The sequence below is a fragment of the Trachemys scripta genome, chromosome 1 (genome assembly GCF_013100865.1).
Source record: "Trachemys scripta elegans isolate TJP31775 chromosome 1, CAS_Tse_1.0, whole genome shotgun sequence".
Classification (NCBI taxonomy): domain Eukaryota; kingdom Metazoa; phylum Chordata; order Testudines; family Emydidae; genus Trachemys; species Trachemys scripta.
In genome coordinates, this window is record NC_048298.1 from 344,836,812 (window position 1) to 344,859,679 (window position 22,868).

At 46.2% G+C, this 22,868-nt stretch overlaps 1 protein-coding gene across 3 annotated transcripts in view; it reads right to left on the reverse strand.

The window, feature by feature from the left end:
- Positions 1-217: 217 nt before the first annotated feature.
- SLCO2B1 (solute carrier organic anion transporter family member 2B1) overlaps positions 218-22,868 on the reverse strand; it is a 99,289-nt gene continuing 76,638 nt past the window's right edge. For all 3 annotated transcript variants that reach the window (XM_034759315.1, XM_034759317.1, XM_034759316.1), the window contains 4 exons: positions 11,019-11,188; positions 7,109-7,173; positions 2,482-2,602; positions 218-830 (listed from right to left, as the gene is read on the reverse strand). In XM_034759315.1, the coding sequence (XP_034615206.1) occupies positions 656-830; positions 2,482-2,602; positions 7,109-7,173; positions 11,019-11,188 (531 nt within the window). In that variant the 3' untranslated portion in view covers positions 218-655. The remainder of the gene's footprint in view (positions 831-2,481; positions 2,603-7,108; positions 7,174-11,018; positions 11,189-22,868) is intronic.

Genomic DNA, 22,868 nt, shown 5'->3' on the forward strand with positions numbered 1-22,868 from the left:
CCCAGTACCACTTCTTTTCCCTCCCAACTAGCTGGTCACCCCGTGCACATGCAGCCTCTCTTTCAACCAACACAAGAGCTTCAGTATATCAGCCAGCCCTTACAACCATATATCTAGCACAGCATCACTCCTAGTCATGTCAGTGCGAATAGGACCAGGTTTTCAGAGGTCCCGAGGCCATCTAATAATGTAACAAGAAGAGAAGAAGGTACCCTAGTGCTGTGATAATTGGTGTTTATGGCCAAGTACAGAATACTGTACTTGGATACATAGAGACATTTGTGTACTGTACAAAACCCTTTATAAAAACAATTCAGCTGTAGGTATTAGTGCTTAGAGTGCTGGCATCATCCAGATTGCCAGCTGAATGAATGCTTAGGAAGATATAACTCTATAAGGCTGCAATGTCCAAAGGGATTAACTCAATCAAACAAGCTCACGAGGCACCACTCAAGCATGGGTAGATGTAAACTAGCAGATAAAAAAAGAAGACGAAAGAACAAAAGCTGTAGCTGTCAAAGATAAAGACAGGAAATAAATAAGCTTATCTCCTGTTCAGTCTCATCCCAAGCATCCATCCTTCACAGTAACAGTAAAATACAATCCGTGTGCTTCCCTGGGCAGCAGATATGGAATGTGATTCACGTTCTCTGAGTTAGACTTTGGAGTCTAGGTTTTTGCTTGACTTTTCTGCCAGCTTCTCTTTCTCTGGGATTGTCTTTGGCTCTGCGGCATTCCTGGTTTCCCTCTCTTGTCGTCTGAGAATGATGAACACAGCCACGAAGCACAGAAAAGCTCCCACTTCAAAGAAAAACTGGAGCCCAAGGAATCTAAGGTACAGAAACACAAAAGGACAAGGTAATAAGGTAAGGTGCAAAGTTTCAGGGTACAGCATCTATCAATCACCAAGCCTCAGGACATGCATCAAATGAGCGTGGAGTTTAGGTCAAGAGCTTTTTCAGTCAGTCAATGAATAGGGAAGGCGAGTATCACCTATCAATGGGTAGGAAATCTGCATGCGTCAGGGGCAAAAGAAAATGTCGGCTGAATCCTGAGCTCAGTAATAGCTTTCCTGGTGCAAAGGTTTGGAAAATAAAATGGAATATGCCTCTGCACCCAGGCTGAATAGCACTTGCTCATGCCAATAGCAAATCCTTCTCAATGTAAGCAACCAGTTAGAGGTGTCTTCCAACCTCCTAATGATTCTGTAGCCCTTCCTCAGCTGAGCAGTGCCAGTGCAGTCCCTGGTAGAGAGGTTTGGGATGACTTCCCTGCATCTGGTGGTGTCATTCCATCTCTGGATACTGTTATATTATCCCTGACAGAGAGGAGGGATCTCCAGGGGCTCATACATATTCTACGGAGGAACTTGTTTTTTTGCCAGAGGATTGCACCATGTGTGAGGTAATTTCAATAAACTGTCCTGTGGAGAATACCCCGGAGCCCCATGAAAACCCTTTGCCCCCCTTTAAGCGGAGCACGGTGCTCCACACTTACAGCATTTTTCAGGTAGTAAATACAAAGTTTTGCAACAAGTACAGCTGATTAGAAGTCTGTCTGCTGGGCAGTGCTGCCTCCTGGCATTTGGAGAAAGTGTCTTTATTTAAAGGGAAAAACAAATCACCAGATGGCCCAGCCCTTTACCCCATATCTCTGCCAGTACATGTACCTCACTGTACCCGGGGTTGTGGCAGGAAAAGTGGGGATGTTTCTGTGAGAGCTCTTTAATAAGATATTAACTGCACATCACTGCAGCAGAGTAGGAAGTCTGGCTAGCAAATCTCATGATGCCACTTTCCAGTCTATCCATCCATCCATCCGTCCCATGTTCATCACCTTATTTTCCGAGCAGATTCCTCAATGTTCTTTTAAAGACGCCACCAGTGTACGATAAGAAATGTGGCCTGGTCTACACTTAAAAGCTACAAAAACAATGAGGAGTCCGGTGGCATCGTAAAGACTAACCGATTTATTTGGGCATAAGCTTTCGTGGGTAAAAAAACCGCCACTTCTTCAGATGCATGGAGTGAAAATTACAGATACAGGCATAAATATATATTGGCACATGAAGAAAAGGGAGTTACCTTACATGTGGAGAACCAATGCAGAAGGCCAATTTAGTCAGGGTGGATGTGGTCCACCCCCAATAATTGATGAGGAGGTGTCAGGTTGACATAGCAACGGTGCTCAGGGGTGTGTGAAAAATGCATACGCCTGAGTGCCATAGCTACACCGACCGAACCCCCCCAGTGTAGACACGGGAAGATCAATGGAAGAATGCTTCCGTTGCCTAGTTACCACTGCTTGGGGAGGCGGAGTTACTACTGTGGTGGAAAAAACCCTTTCGTTGCTGTAGTGTGTGTCTACGCTTCAGGGTTACAGTGGCATAACTATGGGGCCGTAGCTCTGCCACTGTAGCCCCTGTAATGTAGACAAACACTCAGGACAAGCGGTATCTGATGGAGCCTCACAGGGCCGTACCTTTGTCTGAAGAGATCGTTGTCGTAGTATCTGCAAGCTGCGTTCTTCTTGCACTTCTTTTCCCACAGGATGCAGGTTGTGTCGATGGCACTGCCGTAAAGCACCGGTCCTGGCATCCAGGCTGGAAAACAAGCACAGGGCACTTGGTTTGTCAAATGAGAAGCAGTTCTTTCTGTTAGGGCAGACCCCATCATACCATTTTTCAAAACCACAATCAACTGATTTCAGAATGGCGGGTGGCCTGGCTGGTGTCTTCCTGGCATAGGCGACACATAGGGGGGCATGCGGGTCAAGTGCCATCCCCGCCCCAATTTGTGCTTGGCCTGCCTGGGAGCAGGGAAGGAGAGGGGCTCTGTCCTTCTCCTGATGAACTTGCCCCCTAGCATGCTCAGCCCTTGTCCCTGGCAGCTGGGCCCGGGTGGGGAGTGGAAGGGGTGAATGGAGCTGCTTCTCATGCCGGCTGAGGGTGGCCACTCCAGGTCACTGCTCTGTGCAGCACAGCGGCTGCCTGCGAGAACCCTGCTGGAGAGGCGGTGGTGGCCTGACCCCTCTGCTCCCTGCCCAGGCTCCACTGCTGGGGACAGGGGCCAAGCGAGCCGGAGCGCTCCCCTCCCCCACCACGGCATGTTTCTGGCTTACTTGGCCCCTGACCCTAGCAATTGGGCCCAGGTGGGGAGCAGAGGGGGGCGGGCCACTGCTGCCACCTCCCTAGCCGGGATCTCTTTCAGCCAGCTGCTGTGCTGCACAGAGGCAGTGACCTGGAGCAGCCACCATGAGCTGGTATGAGAAGTGGCTCTGTCCCGCCCCCTCCGTTTCCTGCCCAGGCCTGGCTGCCAGGGAAAGTGGGTGAGTGAGCTGGAATGTGCCGGGGGGAGGCGCAGTGGGAGAAGGACAGAGCCCCGCCCCCCTCACCGCAGCAGATCACTCTGGTGAAGTGAGGAGAACATGGCAGTCCTGGGCTGGACGCAAGGCGGGTGGTCACTGGAGATGGTGCCAGGAGCAGGTTCCCTGGCCTCTGCTCAGCTGGAGGTAGGGACATTGCCTGTGCTTCCCCTGCTGAGGTGTCCACGAGCTCCAGGGAGACCCTGGTGCTGTGAGTCTCCCTGGGCCTCCAGCCAGGCCCAGGGGCATGCGGTCCCCACCCCTGTGGCCCTAGCCTCCCAGGAGCTGTTGGGATTGTCTGCCTTGGCCCAGGGAGGTGGGGCTGGAAGTTCCTCCCAGAGGCAACATATGGGGCGGTCACGTGTCCCCCCCCTTTATATTGTGTCCCCCCCAGTATCAGGAGGCACAAGTTGTCTATGGGCCAGACACTAGAAAATGCCTTAACCAGTTAGCAGAAACATCCTCCAACGCCTGGAGTGGCTGTTCAGGTACTTGCTGCCTAAAAGTTACTATAGTTGAGAATGGAATGAGACATCAAGGCCCCAAACCTGCAGTTCTACCAGGCTAGACTTAATTCCATCTGGTCTGTTCTTGCAGAACAGCCATGGTTTGCAACATAGCTAAAACCATGATGTTATAGGCAGCTACAGGCTTGTTAAATACCACTTTAAGGAACAATCCTGCATTGGCTAGGGTTGGACCAAATGTGATGGGTTTTTTATCTGTTGTTTTTATATAAGAGACATTCACACAATCCAGGTATTATTGCAATTACGGGCTCACTTCTTCCTCTCCATTCTGTATTGTGTGAAAATGTGCATTGTTAGGACTTCTGGGACACATAGCAGTGTTTGCCAGGTGAAAATTAATTTCTGCATAAGAAAAACAATTATTTGAATTTAACGCTATTTTGAGCCATTCTGACATGTACCTCATGAGATGGTCGAGTTTGGGATCCTGACAAAAGGAAGAAAGGAGAGCAGCAGAATACGGACCTTGGACTTCAGAAAAGCAGACTTTGACTCCCTCAGAAAACTGATGGGCAGGATCCCCTGGAAGGCTAATATGAGGGGGAAAGGAGTCCAGGAGAGCTGGCTGTATTTTAAAGAAGCCTTATTGAGGGCTCAGGAGCAAACCATCCCAATCTGCAGAAAGAATAGCAAATATGGCAAGCGACCAGCTTGGCTTAACAGAGAAATCTTCGGTGAGCTTAAACACAAAAAGGAATCTTACAAGAAGTGGAAACTTGGACAGATGACTAGGGAGGGGTATAAAAATATAGCTCGAGCATTCAGGGGTGTAACCAGGAAGGCCAAAGCATAATTGGAGTTGCAGCTAGGAAGGGATGTGAAGGGTAACAAGAAGGGTTTCTACAGGTATGTTAGCAACAAGAAAAAGATCAGGGAAAGTGTGGGACCCTTACTGAATGGCAGAGGCAACCTAGTGACAGATGATGTGGACAAAGCTGAAGTACTCAATGCTTTTTTTGCTTTGGTCTTCACAGACACGGTCATTTCCCAGACTGCTCACTGGGCAGCATAGTATGGGGAGGAGGTGAGCAGCTCTCAGTGGTGAAAGAACAGGTTAAGGACTATTTAGAAAAGCTGGACGTGCACAAGTCCGTGGGGCTGAATGCGCTGCATCCAAGGGTGCTGAGGGAGTTGACGGATGTGATTGCAGAGCCATTGGCCATTATCTTTGAAAACTCGTGGCAATTGGGGGAGGTCCCGGACGATTGGAAAAAGGCAAATATAGTGCCCATCTTTAAAAAAGGGAAGAAGGAGAATCCAAGGAACTACAGAGTGGTCAGCCTAACCTCAGTCCCCGGAAAAATCATGGAGCAGGTCCTCAAGAAAACCATTTTGAAGCACTTGGAGGAGAGGAAAGTGATCAGGAACAGTCAACATGGATTCACCAAGGGTAAGTCATGCTTGACCAACCTGATTGCCTTCTATGAGGAGATAACTGGCTCTGTGGATATGGGGAAAGTGGTGGACATGATCCACCTTGACTTTAGTAAAGCTTTTGATACGGTCTCCTACAGTATTCTTGCCAGCAAGTTAAAGAAGTATGGATTGGATGAATGGACTATAAGATGGATAGAAAGCTGGCTAGATCATTGGGCTCAATGGGTAAAAAATAAAATAAAAAAAAAAATTAATGGAGATATCCCATCTCCTAGAACGGACCCTGAAAGGTCATCAAGTCCAGCCCCCTGCCTTCACTAGCAGGAGCAAGTACTGTTTTTGCCCCAGATCTCTAAGTGGCCCTCTCAAGGATTGAACTCACAACCCTGGGTTTAGCAGGCCAACGTTCAAACCACTGAGATATCCCTCCTGCCCTGATCAACACTTTGCTGTCTAGTTGGCAGCTGGTATCAAGCGGAGTGCCCCGGGGTCAGTCCTTGGGCTGGTTTTGTTCAACATCTTCATTAATGATCTGGATGATGGGATGGATGTTCAGCAAGTTCGCAGATGACACTAAGCTGGGGGGAGAGGTAGATATGCTGGAGGGTAGGGATAGGATACAGAGAGACCTAGACAAAATTGCGGATTGGGCCATAAGAAATCTGATGAGGTCAACAAGGACAACTACAGAGTCCTGCACTTAGGACGGAAAAATCCCATGCACTGCTACAGACTGAGGACCAACTGGCTAAGCAGCAGTTCTGCAGAAAAGGACCTGGGGATTACAGTGGACGAGAAGCTGGATATGAGTCAACAGTGTGCCCTTGTTTCCCTAACTGCATATTGGACTGTATTAATAGGAGCATTGCGAGCAAATTGAGGGAAGTGATTATTCCCCTCTATTTGGCACTGGTGAGGCCACATCTGGAGTACTGCGTCCAGTTTTGGGCCCCCCACTACAGAAAGGATGTGGAAAAATTGTAGCCTTCAACTACCTGAAGGGGGGTTCCAAAGAGGATGGAGCTAGACTGTTCTCAGCAGTGGCAGATGACAGAACAAGGAGCAACGGTCTTAAGTTGCAGTGGGGGAGGTCTAGGTTGGGTATTAGATAAAACTATTTCACTAGGAGGGTGGTGAAGCATTGGAATGGGTGGAATCTTCATCATTAGAGGTTTTTAAGGCCTGGTTTGACAAAGCCTTGACTGGGATGATTTAGTTGGGGTTGGTCCTGCTTTGAGCAGGGGGTTGGACTAGATGACCTCCTGAGGTCTCTTCCAACCCTCATCTTCTATGATTCTATGATTCAAACAAAGACACAAATAAGAATAATTTTCCCCTAGACACTGTCATTTCTTGAGAAAGATCCCAAAGTGCTTTAGAGAAGCTATGTATAAAGGTCTCTTCCCCATCCCATGCTGGGATGAAATGGGGCAGTCTGTGCCAGGAATGCACGACAGTAGTGTTACTAGGAAGGTAAGGGAAAAAGAATGGAAATTACAAGGGAAATTTCAGATGCAATTCACAGATTGAAATTTGGCCAGAACACCAGGGCCAAACATGCCATCTCTTGAAGAAAGTGCTGTGGGATCTTTAATGACTACAGATGATCAGGACTTTGGTTTTACTGCTTATCTAAAAGGCACTTCAACCAGCAACACGCACCCCATAGCTAGGAATAATGGTTCAGCAACAAGTGAGAAAAAGTGTGACATCTACTGAATCAACAATACCCTTCTTTTGTAGCACCTGACTTTCTCTATTGATGTCCCATCTGATCCATGTGAATTCAAAATATCTTATGAATTTTCAATGCTACATAACAACGAATTTTAATTTACCTAAAATTCTCAGCAGCAGGAACTGTATCCCAATAGCAAATGACTTATCTTCAGGCTGAACGCTCCTGAAAAGCAAAATCAAAAGAGGAATTAGTACATCCCCCTAGACCAGTGGTTCTCAAACTATTCTACTGGTGACTACTTTCACATAGCAAGCCTCTGAGTGTGACCCCCCCCTTATAAATTAAAAACACTTGTTTATATATTTAACACCATTATAAAAGCTGGAGACAAAGCGGGGTTTGGGGTGGAGGCTGACAGCTCGCGACCCCCCATGTAATAACCTCACAACCCCCTGAGGGGTCCCGACCTCCAGTTTGAGAACCCCTGCCCTACACAGAAATAGGAACAAATATGGCCCTTTGTTACATCCATGCAAACTTTGTATGTGTGTAACTGAGGGCAGACTTTGCTCCATTAGATGTATCACAGCCATGATGTTTTGGTTAGTTCTCATAATCTCTCCATTTTTTTATAAAATTACAATATGCTCTTTACAAAAATTCACTGCTCTTTACTCTAACATATTTTCAAAACATGTTATTTCCTAGTATTCATTTGTTTAACATACTCTGTATTAGCAGAGGACAAGGCTAGGATTTTGGGCATCTCCTGATGTATCAGGTGGCCAAATATTTCGATGTTCATTTTGGCACCTAGCATGTATTTGGGTGCTCAAAGGTAACAACACTTAATAAATAAACCCATTTCCAGCGAGTTGGTTCACAGTCAAGCTGGAAGGGCATATCAAGTGGGGTACCACATGGATCAGTTCTGGGTCTGGTTCTGTTCAATAACTTCATCAGTGATTTAGATAATGGTATAGAGAGGACACTTATAAAGTTTGTGGATGATACCAAGCTGTGAGGGGTTGCAAGTGGTTTGGAGGATAGGATTAAAATTCAAAATAATCTGGACAAACTGGAGAAATGGTCTGAAGTAAACAGGATGAAATTCAATAAGGACAAATGCAAAGTACTCCACTTAGGAAGGAAAAATCAGTTGCACACATACAGAAAGGGAAATAACTGCCTAGAAAGTAGTACTGTGGAAAGGGATCTGGGGGTTAGAGTGAATCACAAGCTAAATATGAGTTAACAGTGTAACACTGTTGCAAAAAAAGCAAACGTGATTCTGGGATGTATTAAATTAATGGAGATGTCCTATCTCCTAGAACGGGAAGGGACCCTGAAAGGTCATCAAGTCCAGCCCCCTGCCTTCACTAGCAGGCCCAAGTACTGATTTTGCCCCAGATCCCTAAGTGGCCCCCTCAAGGATTGAACTCACAACCCTGGGTTTAACAGGCCAATGCTCAAACCACTGAGCTATCCCTCAAACAGGTCTGTTGTGAGCAAGACACGAGAAGTCATTCTTCCGCTCTAATCTGCACGGATTAGGTCTCAACTGGAGTATTGTGTCCAGTTCGTGACACCACATTTTAGGAAAGATGTGGACAAATTGAGGAAAGTCCAGAGGAAAGCAACAAAAATGATTAAAAATCTAGAAAACATGACCTATGAGGAAAGGTTGAAATAACTGGATTTGTTTAGTCTGGACAAGAGATGACTGAGAGGAGACATGATAACAGTTTTCAAGTACATAAAAGATTGTTACAAGAAGGAAGGTGAAACACTGTTCTCCTTAACCTCTGAGGATAGGGCAAGAAGCAATGGGCTTAAATTGCAGCAAAGGTGGTTTAGGTTGGACGTAAGGAAATGCTTCCTGTCAGGGTGGTTAGGCACTGGAATAAATTGCCTACGGAGGTTGTGGAATCTCCATCATTGGAGGGTTTTAAGAACAGGTTAGACAAACACCTGTCAGGGATGGTCTAGATAATTAGTCCTGCCTTGAGTGCAGCGGACTGAACTAATGTCCTATTGAGGTCTCTTCCAGTCCAACACTTCAATGATTCTAATAACATTCTTCCACTGTGCAAACGGAACTGAGGCTGAGTCACAGCAAGGTCATGGGGGAGATTTCACTGGTAAAAAAAATTCAGACAAAGCCAGTGAGCTGCAGCTGGGTCTTGCTGGGGAGTAAAAATGGTACATATGATACATTGCATTTCTATAGAACCTCTGATGATGAAGCTGTGAGGAAGGAAAGTAGCTTGTTACTTCATTTTACAAATGGGAAAACTTTGGCAAAGAGAAATTAACTGACATGGCCAGGGTCATACAGGTAGACTGTGGTAGGGCTGGGAATACAACTAAGGCCCAGATGCCCAGTCCTGTATTTAAAGTACAAGACTAGCCTTCCACTCCAACAATAAGGGCCCAATGCAGCTCCCACTAAGTCAACGAAAAGACTCTCATTGAATTCATTGAGAGCCGGAGCTGGCCTTAAGTGAATTCCAACAACAAGCAGTTTCTGAAGAGAATAATTCCCTCCCCTGCAGGGATCAGTGGGTGAAATTCTGTGGCCAATGTTATGCAGGGAATCAGACCAGATTATCATAATGGTCTCTTCTGCGCCTAAAATCCTCAGAACCTTTGAGGAATGAGACTATAAGCTGAAATGATAGAGGCGTCCATTTGTTTTTTATTGTAAATCTATAGGGGAGTGAGGTACAGGCCTCTGGCTCCGAGCAAGTTGCCAATGTAGCCCCTGGTGTCACAAAGTCTGAAAAGCCCAACTTCCATGGGCTATGACAGACAGAGTAACCGTTTCATTGATCCAGCCAAGGATGTCCCAATCCCTGGGAGGTTAATGGTGTTGAAATATTGACAGCTGCTCAGCACTGAAAAGTGCCCCCACAGTACACGTCATGGTGGCTAATGTTGTTGACTTGTTCTTTAACTCTGCAAGGGATTTAGCTGCTTCGGTTAAAGAGATGGGAAGAGCCTGTGGAGTCAAAGAGCACCTAAAACCTGCTGTGAGAAGTGCTCTGCCTGAACTCCTAACACAAGGCACAGCCTGTCGTAAGGGTCTGCGTGAGGCAAACATCAGTCCCAATGATTTCTCCTGCTTTGTGTAAAGCAGCTTTTCGTTTCTAGCACTATTTGACGCTCAGACACATGACAGGGCTTCCCATACCCGCTGGCAAACTGAGCTAGTAGGCCAAGCGCCGAAGGTGGAACTACATGGCATGCTTACCTGCCCTTCTGTCTTGGTGATTTGCTATAGTGTAAAGATGGAGACACTTTAAGAAAGACAGGGAGAAACAAGGAGAAAGACAGAAGCAGATTTAGATAAGGATAGCTACAGATGATGGATGCCAAGACATAGTCAGGGATGGCACAGCAATAACTCCAGGGAAGTCAGTGGGTCTGATCCTCCACTGCCTTCACTAACACCTGGGCACAGTGCATGTGGGAAATGCTGTCACGCTGATCTGGTATCACTTTACACCCACTTTTACCCTTAATTTGCACTAGGGTAAATCAGGTGCAAGGCAGCGGGAAGTGAGCCCCAGTGCGGTTACACTGCTGTAAATTCAATTGGGGATCAGAATCAGGCCCATATGCAAATCAGGCCCATCTTTGTTGTTACCTTATCACCCACCCTGTCCCTGTTTGTCTGCTTATCCACCTGCAGTGTCTTGTCATAACCCTAGACTGTGAGCCCTCTGGGCTCCATTTCCTCACTTTTACAGGGCTTAGCATGCTGGGCCATGACCCCTGACTAGGACCTCTAGGCATGGCCACACTATAAATAACAACATATATGGTTAAATGTGGATAAATATAATAGAGATGTGCCAAGATGGGAGCTCTGAATTTAACCCTCATGCCTGCCACTCCCTGAACGTTTGTGGTTTGGATAAAATAGCTCTCAGATCTGAGCCACCGATGGTTTTGGGTTTTCAAAACTCAGCCTCCTCATCCCAGCTCCAGAGTATTCTCCAGAAGGGGGGAGATGCCGGATAGAGCTCGTGGTCCGAGCGTGGTGACAATCCCGCCTACATTACCTCAGGATGAGCATGAAGGATGGTGTGTGCGACGTGCTTGCCAGGATTCCAGCCAGGCAGCAAAGTACAACAAAGGGTAAGAGGAGGTGGAAGCAATTTGTGCCACAGGTCCCAGGGGAGGCGGATCCTTCAGCCCCGTTTGCAGAGATGCACCTGCAGTGTGTATAATTCTGAAAAGAGAGCAAAGAAGATGCTGAGATGGGGGAAGCCATTGGAAATACAAGGCACTGCAGCCAGCTGTAAGTGGAGGCACAGATGTAGATAAGAACCTAGGATTTGCCCTGCTAAATCACACCATGGGTCTATTTAGTCACATATTCAGCCTCCAGCAGTTAACTAGCATCTGAGGCTTCTGATGAAGGCAAAGAATTCATTACTATTATAGCTGACCAGTGGCAGATTGCGGTAAGGAAGGGAACATGCCACAGGTGCTGACTTTGTCATTTCCCAGCAGGTGCTTGACCCCCACTCTGCCCCAGGTCCTGCCCCTGCTCCACCCCTTCCCCCAAATCCACCCCCACTCCGCCTCTTCCCGCCCTACCCCTTCCCGTCTTGTTCTGCTCCCTTCCCTGAGCGTGCCCCACCCTCACTCCACCCGTTCCCCCAGCGCCTCCTGAACAGCTGATCATGGAGGGCGGGAGGCGCTGCAAGGGGAGGAACTGATCGGTGGGGCCACCAGTGGGTGCTGAGCACCCACTATTTTTTTCCCGTGTATGCTCCAGTCCTGGAGCACCCACGGAGTTGGCGCCTATGGAACACGTTCTTCCTGACCCCAGCTTCTGTCCTGAAGGACTCCACGAGGGTGACTCGGGGCATTCTTGGATAGCTGTGATCACCATCAGACTTTAAAGCAGTGGGTGGCCAAGACTTTGCCATTGCTCCTGGGTGTGGCACTCCTCATCCCCTGGACATCTGCCTCAGTTCAGCCCCTCCTCACTTTTAGAAGCCATCTAGTAATATTCCTTTTCCAGAGACATTTCTATTATCAAAAACAACAAAGAGTCTGGTGGCACCTTAAAGACTAACGGATTTATTTGGGCATAAGCTTTCGTGAGTAAAAACCTCACTTCTTCGGATGCATAGAGTTGTTTTTGTAGATACAGACTAACACGGCTACCCCCTGATACTTGATTTCTATTATCAGTCATGCCAGCCCCTGTGTAGGGCTCCTCCCCACCCATTCTTGTAGTGATTCCTCAGGTTTTGTGCTTTCAGTCCTTTGTTTCACGTCTATTGTGTGTTTGCACCTTGGCACCTGAAACAAACTCTGATTCTTGGGATAGTTTCATCTCTTATGAGAGATCTCATCAACAGCTTGTTAAAAAATCGAATCAAACATGTCCATTTGCCTGAATTAAATCTTCCTGCAGAAACAGCTCTGGGAAAAGATCTGGGGCAGAACGCTGAGGGAGGACTGCATGGAGAATTTCCCTTAGATTGCTGCATTGAAGAAGGGGCAAGTTTTGCTTCCCTCTCCTCAGTGGGATGATCAATGGTTAAGCTGCCAGAACCAACTGAATCTTTGGTATCCACAGGAGACCAATCTCTCCTCAGTGATAGATGCTGGTTTCCCACTTCCCCTCCCATTCTCTGACATCACAGCTACATAAGAAATGTTCTATTATTTACAATCTGGGCCAAATCCTGCAGTCCTTACTGATGCAAAACTCTGAGAACATGGACCAATTAAAGAATAGACGTGTGCCCATCTTACAGGTTCTTTTTAATTACATAGCTAGTAAAATACCTACAAGTAGACAATAAAATTATCTATCCAATCTGCTACATGAAACACACGAAACAGAGAGTGGCTTAGATGAAAAGGCTGTGATTAAATATTTAATCATTGAAGTGAGGTAATTGCATCCTATCTTTCACTTTCAAAAGCATGTGCAAGATCCTATCTCATTGCTAATGACAGTTACTGTCTCCAGCATGCAGTGTTATGGACAACATTTCAAGTTCAACGTGTTTCCACTATACTACAGATGGATCTCCAGGTGGTTGGTTAAGCGTTCAGTTATAAAAACCTATATAGAATGGAATAGTTAATTATGTCCTATAAAAGTTGGAACCTTATTGGTGAAGAGGTGGAAATCAATACTGGAAGCTACTTTCAATAGCCCAACACATTCTTGAATGAGAACATTACTTTGTCCAGAAAGGAGGTTTTCTCTCATTCTGAGTGGAATAGAAACTGAAGAGAAATGAGAGTTTTGCTAGTGACTGCAATGGTAACAGGACTGGCCGATAGGTTTCTGAATCCTGAAGAATTTGCTCTCAGAGCTTGAGAAAAGAGCCAGTGTCTTTAGCAGCATGCTGTAACGAGTCAGGGAGCACTAAAGTGATATGGATGGCTTGGTGTTAATGATACCCCTGTGTTGCCAGTGTAACCTTTGACTTCTATCTAATCTGGTTAACCTATGTCTCTGATCTATTTTATGGCCTCACTTTAGTTTTGTGCTTTACAAAACTATATGAATCTGTCTGAAAGGTCTATACAAAGACCCATCCAGGGGCCAACAGGCATGTCTAGAACTTCTCTTTTTATCCTGAGTCGGGTGAGCTCTTTGTTTGTTTGTTTTTGGGGTGGGGGGTGGAGGGTTCTTCCAATGAAGGGGCGCAAACCTTCGAGGTTAAACACCCTCAACACCTTGGGAGGCCAGTGAAGCTGTGAAGTTGATGGCCCTCAGAACCTTAAGGAGTCAGGTCACAAATGAATTTAAGTTGGTAGATCCCAGCACAGTTTGCAAATGAACTTCTTTACACATAAGAATAAGATATCCATTCTGATTTTATTAAATCTGTCAACTGCCTTAGATACCATTGACCATGAGGTGTTCCTAGCATATCTGCAATTCCTGGCTTGGAATGGTTTAGTTCGCTTTTTTCAGAGAGGGCCCAGCAGGCAATGATGGGTGACTGTCAATCAGAATGGAGGGATCTCTTATCCCAGGGCCGGAGGGGAGTTTTACTAATAGGGCCTGGGGGTTGGCGATTCATTTTCTTTGGATGGAATGCAAAATCTTTTGTTATACAGCATAATGGCATGAATTTGTTCATATTAATTTCCATCTCTGTTCCCAGAGCATGGATGTAGGCCCCTCTTGGTTAGAGTATCATCTTGTGTCTATGCCAAAAGAATAAAAGATAAATACATCACAAAAGCACCAGATGCAGCACTGCTGTCAGTCTGTGCTTAGGCCTGGGGTGTGAACAAGACTCCCGCTGTCAGGGTTGGAGTGGGTAACTTTGAGAGACTTGTCTGCCTGTTCCCACTGTGCCTGGTTCTAGCCATGGCCATTAATCATTTGCTTTCACTAAGCCCAAACTCAATGAAATATTAAATTAGAAAGCTCTGCTTGGGCGGGGGAGAATGCAAAGCCTCACCTTTGAGAGAGGGACAAAAATAACCAACATATTACTAGTGAAGAGAACAGATTGTGGGCATGGGATATAGATTTTTCCAGTTTCTCTATTTTTAGTCACTACTGACTTGTTGTTACAAGGAGCTCGTTCTTTAAAATAGACCTTTAAACAAACAGAGAGTGAAGGTAGAGCTTGCGACAGGGACTGGATTTACAGCCTGTGGCTGACGTGTGTGTCCACAAAACAGGTACAGCACAGACAGAAGCTGTGCAGACGCCCCTCACAGCACCATCCATATATCAATTACTTCAGCTAAAGAAACAACTCCATCAGATGTTAGTATGTAGCGAGCTGTGATCTTGACTGGGGACAGCCTTTAGAAGAAGTCTTGACTGGAGACTGTAAATCACTGTGTGACAGGGCCTATCTCTGTGGTGCCCCTTGTGGCCCAATGGGATACTACTAACCTTGTTGTGGGGTCTCCGATGGTCAGCTGTCACCTCTCGAGGGTCCAGGGCAGTGATGCTTTAGCCTTCCTGCTAAGGCACACTTGAGTCCCACCCTTCTGGGGTACTGAAGTCCAAAAATAAAGGAATGCTATAGATTCAAAACCAGGGTTGTCTGAGACATCTTCAGCAGGACCCCACCTTTCTACTTAGGGCTTTTCTTCATGCAGCCAGTCCGTTTAGCCAGTCTTCCTGGGCCCAGTTCTCCCATGCATTAGGAGGCTCATCTTGGCAGTAAGCTGTCACAGACACTTGGCTAAAAGCAGGCTTCCCTCACCAAGGGAGAAGCAGAGCTCTGCTTCCCTTCCTGGTCATCCCCAAACTTAGCTGGTTTCCTCCTTTTACCTCTCCTCCCTACTCCTGACATCTGCTACAAGTGTAGCAGGGTGGGGCCAGCTGGATCCACAGGCCCTCATTAACCTCCTGGAGCCTTGCCGGTGTGAGGCCTGGATGCCCCATCCCACATGGTATCTCTAAGTCAAGCTTGTCCTGAGTGCCTTAGGTCCACAGGAGATCGAGTCCCAGTCACAAGTGAGTGCCAGGCTGATAGTTGCAAAGGGTTACCATTAGAGGAAGTTTTGCTCACATGCACTAAACCAGCATTTAACTAATCACCGTGCTACTGGCCGCAAAGGGTGGTTACAGAGCGAGCTTCCAGAACTCTCGCCCTGATCTGCCTCATAGTCTGTAGAATTAATGATGTTTGTAAAGTGATTTTGTATGGGGAGATTTTGGCAAACCAGTAAAGTGCCTGAAACCACTATGGCTTATTGCTAAAAGCAGACAAGACAGCAGGCTTAGCTTAACCAAGGAAAGAGGGGAGGGGGTTTTGGGTGCCACAGAAAGGGCAGCTTGACCCTGCATCCTTCATGATAAGAATTGTGTTGAAGTTGCTGATACATGCATTTTAGAAGAGCACGATGTGCCTGGTTAATCAATAATCAGAAGAAAACTTCTTGCTTGACTAATGTATAAAATAAGGGGGGGGAAAGTTCGGAGGTGGTGGGACTCTTCAGGACTGGTCTCTCCCTCTAGATTCATCTTGTGTTCCCCACTGGCAGACGGGCTGCCGCTGTGTCACTTGAGAGCCACACTCAGCTTCGGTAATTATCGAGGGTTGGGGGTGTTCTACTGACCTGTTGCGGACGTTTGTAAGTGCTTGATTCATAGATTCTAGGACTGGACAGGACCTCGAGAGGTCATCGAGTCCAGTCCCCTGCCCGCATGGCAGGACCAAATACTGTCTAGACCATCCCTGATAGACATTTATCTAACCTTCTCTTAAATATCTCCAGAGATGGAGATTCCACAACCTCCCTAGGCAGTTTATTCCAGTGTTTCACCACCCTGATAGTTAGGAATTTTTTCTTAATCTCCAACCTAAACTTCCCTTGCTGCAGTTTAAGCCCATTGCTTCTTGTTCTATCCTTAGAGGCTAAGATGAACAAGTTTTCTCCCTCCTCCTTATGACACCCTTTTAGATACCTGAAAACTTCTATCATGTCCCCTCTCAGTCTTCTCTTTTCCAAACTAAACAAACCCAATTCTTTCAGCCTTCCTTCATAGGTCATGTTCTCTAGGTCTTTAATCATTCTTGTTACTCTTCTCTGGACCCTCTCCAATTTCTCCACATCTTTCTTGAAATGCAGGGCCCAGAACTGGACACAATACTCCAGTTGAAGTCTAACTAGCGCAGAGTAGAGCGGAAGAATGACTTCTCGTGTCTTGCTCACAACACACCTGTTAATGCATCCCAGAATCATGTTTGCTTTTTTTGCAACAGCATCACACTGTTGACTCATATTTAGCTTGTGGTCCACTAGAACCCCTAGATCCCTTTCTGCCATACTCCTTCCTAGACAGTCTCATACATACAGAATGGGAAGAAACTAAGTAAAGTGTGTCTTTAAGTGAAAGCACTCTTGTGTTGTCCTGTTTGTGCCAGCCATCTATCGGTCAGACGGCCGTGTCTCCCCTGATTTATTTCCTGACATCACCTTGCATAGAGTAAAAGTTACGAAGAGCTATGGGTTGAAAGAACCCCAGGTAACAATTTGGGTCCCATGTAGAAGGAAGGCCCTATATAAATGCAGGATCATCCTTGTTATTGTACAGAGCAGAGCTCATAATGATTGATGCACCAGGTTTTAACAGAGCATTCAACTAAAAATGGGACTAGCTCCACTGTGGCCTAGTGAGATTTTTAGCTGCTGCTTCCTGATGTCGACAGCGTAGCTGTGAAACCAAATGTACATGGTGCCCATAAGTCAGAGCCAAGGTGGACTGCACATTTGCTCCTCTCTCTGCCCATATGGGGAGGATGTTGAACAAAAGGCAACATGTTTGCTACATCCACTGCTATGGAAGTATGTTTAATAAACCTGTTGTCACTCATTACAGCTTGTTAAAGACATTTCACATGTGCAAGAGAGAAATGTGACAAACCTACTGTGACCCTCAGAGCACCCCAATGCCAGAAGACAAAGGCCTCCTTGGTATCTAGCAGTGAGTCTCAGCTGGCCTGACCAGCTCAGTGTACCCCAACTCACCATTGTCATAATATGCTTCTAAAAGGTGTCATGCAAGCAAAAACCTCCGAGAGGGCAACTGCCGAAGCAAAAAAACCCCAAAAAACCACCCGGAATGCCGCCCCTGGAATTGTGCCGCCCCAAGCATGTGCTTGGTTTGCTGGTGCCTAGAGCCGGTCCTGCATGCAAGGTACGATATACAAACTGGTAACACACTGCTGATTAACACTACTGAGTAGTATATGTACGAGTGCTATATAGAAAATTATATCTATGGGCTGGAAATATGTCCTTAAAATGTGTTTGGCAGTTAGTGCTTAAGTCATCCTGCCCTAGACAAAGGAACCTGCCTGCTTGAATGTGTCTCCAGTGTAAACTGAGCAAAGAGACAATGGAAGAACATTTACATAAAAGGTAAACAAAGCTCACAACCTAGGGAGTGGGGGAGATAGCCAGGTAACTCTCACAGCAGGGAAGAGGAGACTGCAAAAATTAACATGGCGTCAACTCCCTGGTAGACACAGCAAGCTGAGCCCTTGAAAACAAAGATAAACTTTGAAGATCTGAGCAGAGAGAGAAAGCCATTTGGCATCCTTCACCTGAAGAGACAAAGAAGCCAAGTGCTTTGAGCTCTGTGTTAGATCCTGGCTAAGACCTGGCCAGCCATGCTGGAAGAACAACTGTGGGGAGAAAACTACTTTGAACAAATGACTCTAGGTTGTTCAGTTAGGCTTTAGTCTCAGCAGCCTATTTTTTTACGGTTTGTTTGTAACCATTTCTATCTCGATTCCTTCCACTTGGTATCACCTAAATGTCTGTTCTGTGTTAATAACCGTAATCCTGTTTTATGACAAAACCATCTCAGGGCTATGTTTCAAACTGAAGAGTAAAATCATTGGCCAAACTCACAGGCTCATGCTGTGAACTCTCGTAAAAGGAGCAGCAAACTTCATAAGGTTTTGTGAGTGCTACAGTGAGAGGGGCTGAGCACTGCAAAGGAGACGGTTCTGGGGAGACTTGGGACTGGAGGGGCTGTTGATGTCACCCTGTATGGAGTAACCAGGCTGGTGGAAGCAAGGGTGAAGTCAACGTACTTGGAGCAGGTTCTGCGCCAAAGCTGCACAGCACAGAAGCATTCATGGTTAAAGGGCGGGTGGTGACACAATCCCTGTTGGTCTGAGTGAACACCCAAAGTGTCAGACCCATACAGGCAAAAGGGCAACAAACAACGTGTGCACGTCACCCTCTGCACTTTGCTGACGTTGACCATGAGCACAAGAGGTGTTTCCATCTGGGCCAACTGCTTTTGTTTAAAAAAAAAAAAAGCAGATGTTCTGAGGCAGGCTGTAGATCACTGTTAAAATGCTTTAGATTATATTTATCGATTGTAGATTGTCACTAACAAGAAAGACCTCTGGCATTTTGGTTGTGTGCTGTTTATCTTGTCTAGTTAGATTGTAAGCTCTTTGGGGCACCACTGTCTTTCCACCTGTGTTAACTTAGCACAACAGGCAATCTTACTATGTCAATAAATAGCCCGCTAAGGAAGTGCTCCTCTAACTCAAGTGGAAGTGGCCTCCCCAAGTGTGTGTGTGATTTATCAGGTAAATGTATTTGTGGTCTGTAGCACATGAATGTGTGATGTCAGCACCAGGTTTGAAATGTCTTGGTTGGCTCCCTGGGGCCATATGTATTAATCTGAGCCCTGCAGTCTTTTCAGGTTGAGTCCAACAGACAGTTGAGTGTGTGGTTTTCTTTTAGAAGATAACACTCTGCCCTTCTACAAACAGTAATTACCGTAGTTAAGGTTACTTAAAGCCACCCTGAGTGAAGTATTACTGTGTCTGTTTTATAAGGAAGCTGGGTCATAAAGAGTTTAGATGACTTGCCCAAAGTCACAACAGAGTCAGGAATACAACCCTAAGACACCTGTCTCCCATGCACATGCTCCAAACAAGACCATGCTCCTTTCCTTTCATTCGGCTGTGACTTCACGGCAGTGGATGACCATGGATTCATTTCAAAGCCTCTAACTACTAGAGGGCAACACAGCCACAGATATCTGAGCAGGTCTGAATCCATCCAACAGAGAGTAGCTGTGAAATACGTACACTACCCAATTTGTACACGTAGGTGTTTTAACACAGCACAGAGCTGCCTTTGGGGGCCCTTTCAGATGACATAAACCCTGGTTTAGAAAATCCAGCTACCATAACTTGTGTTTCACAGTCATGACTCAAAAAAAAATTGCACCAAACCTCTGAAACCAGCTCTGTGGGTTGTGGGAGTCAGTAGCAGCCAGGCTCCTGTTCTGGTGGGCAGCCAACTACAATTTCTTTCATCGCTGGATGTCAAATAATATTACTCAGTGGTAATATCTGGCAATTGAGTTCTCAGATGAGAAAGTAGGTCACATCAAACCGTGCATATTGCATGTTCTTTTTTTGCTAGCTGGGACTTGCTGGTATTTAAAGTTTTGTTGCTTTTTCTCTCAGAGAAGGAAACACCTGTCAGGTTCAGATTGTTTATATAGTGTGTGAGTGAGGTGGCACAGTGGGAGTTGGCACACTAACCTCTCAGCTTTGGGGACATGCATTAAGTTACATGTGGACTGTATTGGGACGTCTCTCATACAGGTCCTTATTGGCACTAGCACACACCACCAAAGCACCACTCAAGGGGTTAGAGCCCCATCTTCGCTCCCATCCCCATACATCATGTAGAAGGGCCAGAATGACATAAGGTGCCCTAAAAGTCCCACATCGAGCTGGAGGAGAATTACTTCAGTGACGGACTGACTGCAGAAGACAGCCACCTTCTGAGGACCCCCTCACAAGCCCTGGTGTAGGGGGCATGCTGGGAGTGGGGCTGGGGGCAGGAGATGGATGTTTGAACAGGGAGATTCCAGGCAGTGCTGCATCCCATAGGGCAGCTCCAGAGGCTACTCTAACTTTGACTGGCCCCCAGGGCTGCCAAAGTGCTGATGATGGCCTCCACAGGCCCTGGAGCAGCTCACGATTGGGAGAGTGCAAAGATGGCTTAACGCCATTCTAACACCCCCAGTCCCTTGGGCAGAGAATTCTGTGCTGTGCCTCAGAGTCCTGAATGGAGGTGTTTCTATTCACCCCACACCAGTTCCAGCACAGGGAATCCTTTAGATACCAAGCAGTATCAGTGCTACCATTATCATCACCTGTTCCCAGGCACACACCACACTGGTTTCTTCAGACTACCTCAGGTGAACTATTAACAGAGTTACAGAGACCAAACTGTTACTGGGCATGGTTATATACTTAAGTTCTAAATAGCCAACAATTCACCATCCATAGGTGATGATGGGAAGGTCGGGCTCATCATTCTTTAGAGAGGTGCAGTCTGTGCAAACTGTGGGACCCAACATACAGTGCTCCACTATGGCCTGGTGGAAGGTCACTCATTTCAAGATGGACACTGCATGATGGGGCCTGTACTTACTGCAGCCTGCACCCCTGTGTGAAAACTGAGAATGTAATCTGCTTCATGTGAGGAGAATGGGTTGTGGTCCTCAGGCTCTTAGCAATAGGTCAGTGCAGCCTTCACTTTGGGCAAAGTTTGAGTAGCCCTGATGCAAATTGAGTTTATGTTTCCATACACATGTAGCAAAACATATGCTTGCAGCCTGTGAAGGCTTTTATCTAACAGTAGGAAAAAAAAGCAGAATGAAGGAAATACAGTCCCCAGAAGAGAGTACTGTGTACGTGGCTCCTCTGAACCAGGTGGCAGCAACTCCAAGAACAAAATGGCTGCCGGCCCCGAACACAGGAGTTCTTAGAAATGTAATGGTGCAGGAGACAGGAAATAAAAGGCATCACAGTGCCATAGCCACTTACACTGCAGGGTTGGCAATGGAAACAGTAACAAAAACATAATTACACCCAGGAAAGCTTGTGCTTGGGGAATACCATAAAATGTAATAACCGTGTTTATTTTTCCTGCAGCAATTTAGCCATTTCTCTGAGCAGAGAATTTGGAACCAATAACTAGGTTATACTGCTGGCATGTGGGAAGAGTGAAGTTCAGCTTTATCTGAGCTTTTATCTAGATGACTTTGTGACTTGGGTGGCTGCAGTGCAACAAACTCTGTTATCTAGGTTAACGAGCAGCAAGAACACGGTTTCCTCGTGCTGTGTGACAGATGGGAGTTAGTTTTAATTTTCAGGAAATAGGAGATACTGGCAGGGACCAGGGTGAATCCAAACCAAAAAGAGATTGAAGTTGTTCTGTGGAAAGCTGGGCAAGTAATTCTTTAGTAGGCACGTAAGGGGCATAGTTCAGTCTTAGTAGCCATGGCATTGTCTGCACTCATCTCCTTGTCATGGTTACTTATAATGCCCAATTTACTGTGCGTTTGTCAGTAAGAGACAGTCCATGCCCTGAGGTGCTTAAGATCTCCCAAGCTAAACTGGATCAAGATATGTTCATGGTTGGATGGAGGCCTCACTCGCCCCTCCCCCCACAAGTGCTGCAGGAAGTGCTATTGCTGGTTTTACTAGACGGTGTTTGCTCATGTGTTTGTACAGCACCCAGTACAATGGGGCCCTGATTGTGTTTGGGGCATCTGGATTCTACTGTAATACAAATACAGATGCTCCCCGGGTTACGCAAGACCCGACTTATGCAAATTTGTACTTACGGAAAAAGTTCCGTAAGCTAGAAATAGGAGGTTTTTTTGATTTTTGCATAACGGTTGGGTATATGTTTTAACTTACGCAAAATTCGAGTTATGCAAGGTGTTCCGGAACACGATTGCATAAGTCGGGGAGGGTCTGTAATACATGGGTAAAACTATTTGAAGGCTTTCTGGGGTGGAGGAAGCTAGGGGCAGGATACAGTGTTCCTGCAAGGAACAAACCTAAAAACAACCATATTCAGGAGTATGCTTTGGCAGAAAGTTTATTTGTTGAAAGGAACACCTTCAAAAAGGGTGTAAATTCAGTTCCTATCCTGTGTGTGTGTGTGTGTGTGTGTGTGTATACACTGTGGGAGGAGGAGGGGGAAAGCTATTTCTTTAATATGGACTCGTAATGTTTCACATTATTTATGTATTTGGTTGGTTTATAATGATTATGATAGTTTATTTGTATTACGGTCACATCCAGAAGTCCCAGCTTAGATCAGTGCCTCATTGTGCTAGGCACTGTACACAGACATAGTAAAAGACAGTCTCTCTCCTTGAGAGACTGTAATCTAATTAACCAGACAAACAAAAGACAGAAGGAGAAACAAAAGCACAACAAAGTGAAATGACTTACCCAAAGTCAGAACAGATTGGTGACAGAGCCAAGAACAGAGGGTCCTGTGGCACCTTTGAGACTAACAGAAGTACTGGGAGCATAAGCTTTCGTGGGTAAGAACCTCACTTCTTCAGATGCAAGTGAAGAAGTGAGGTTCTTACCCATTTAGTGACT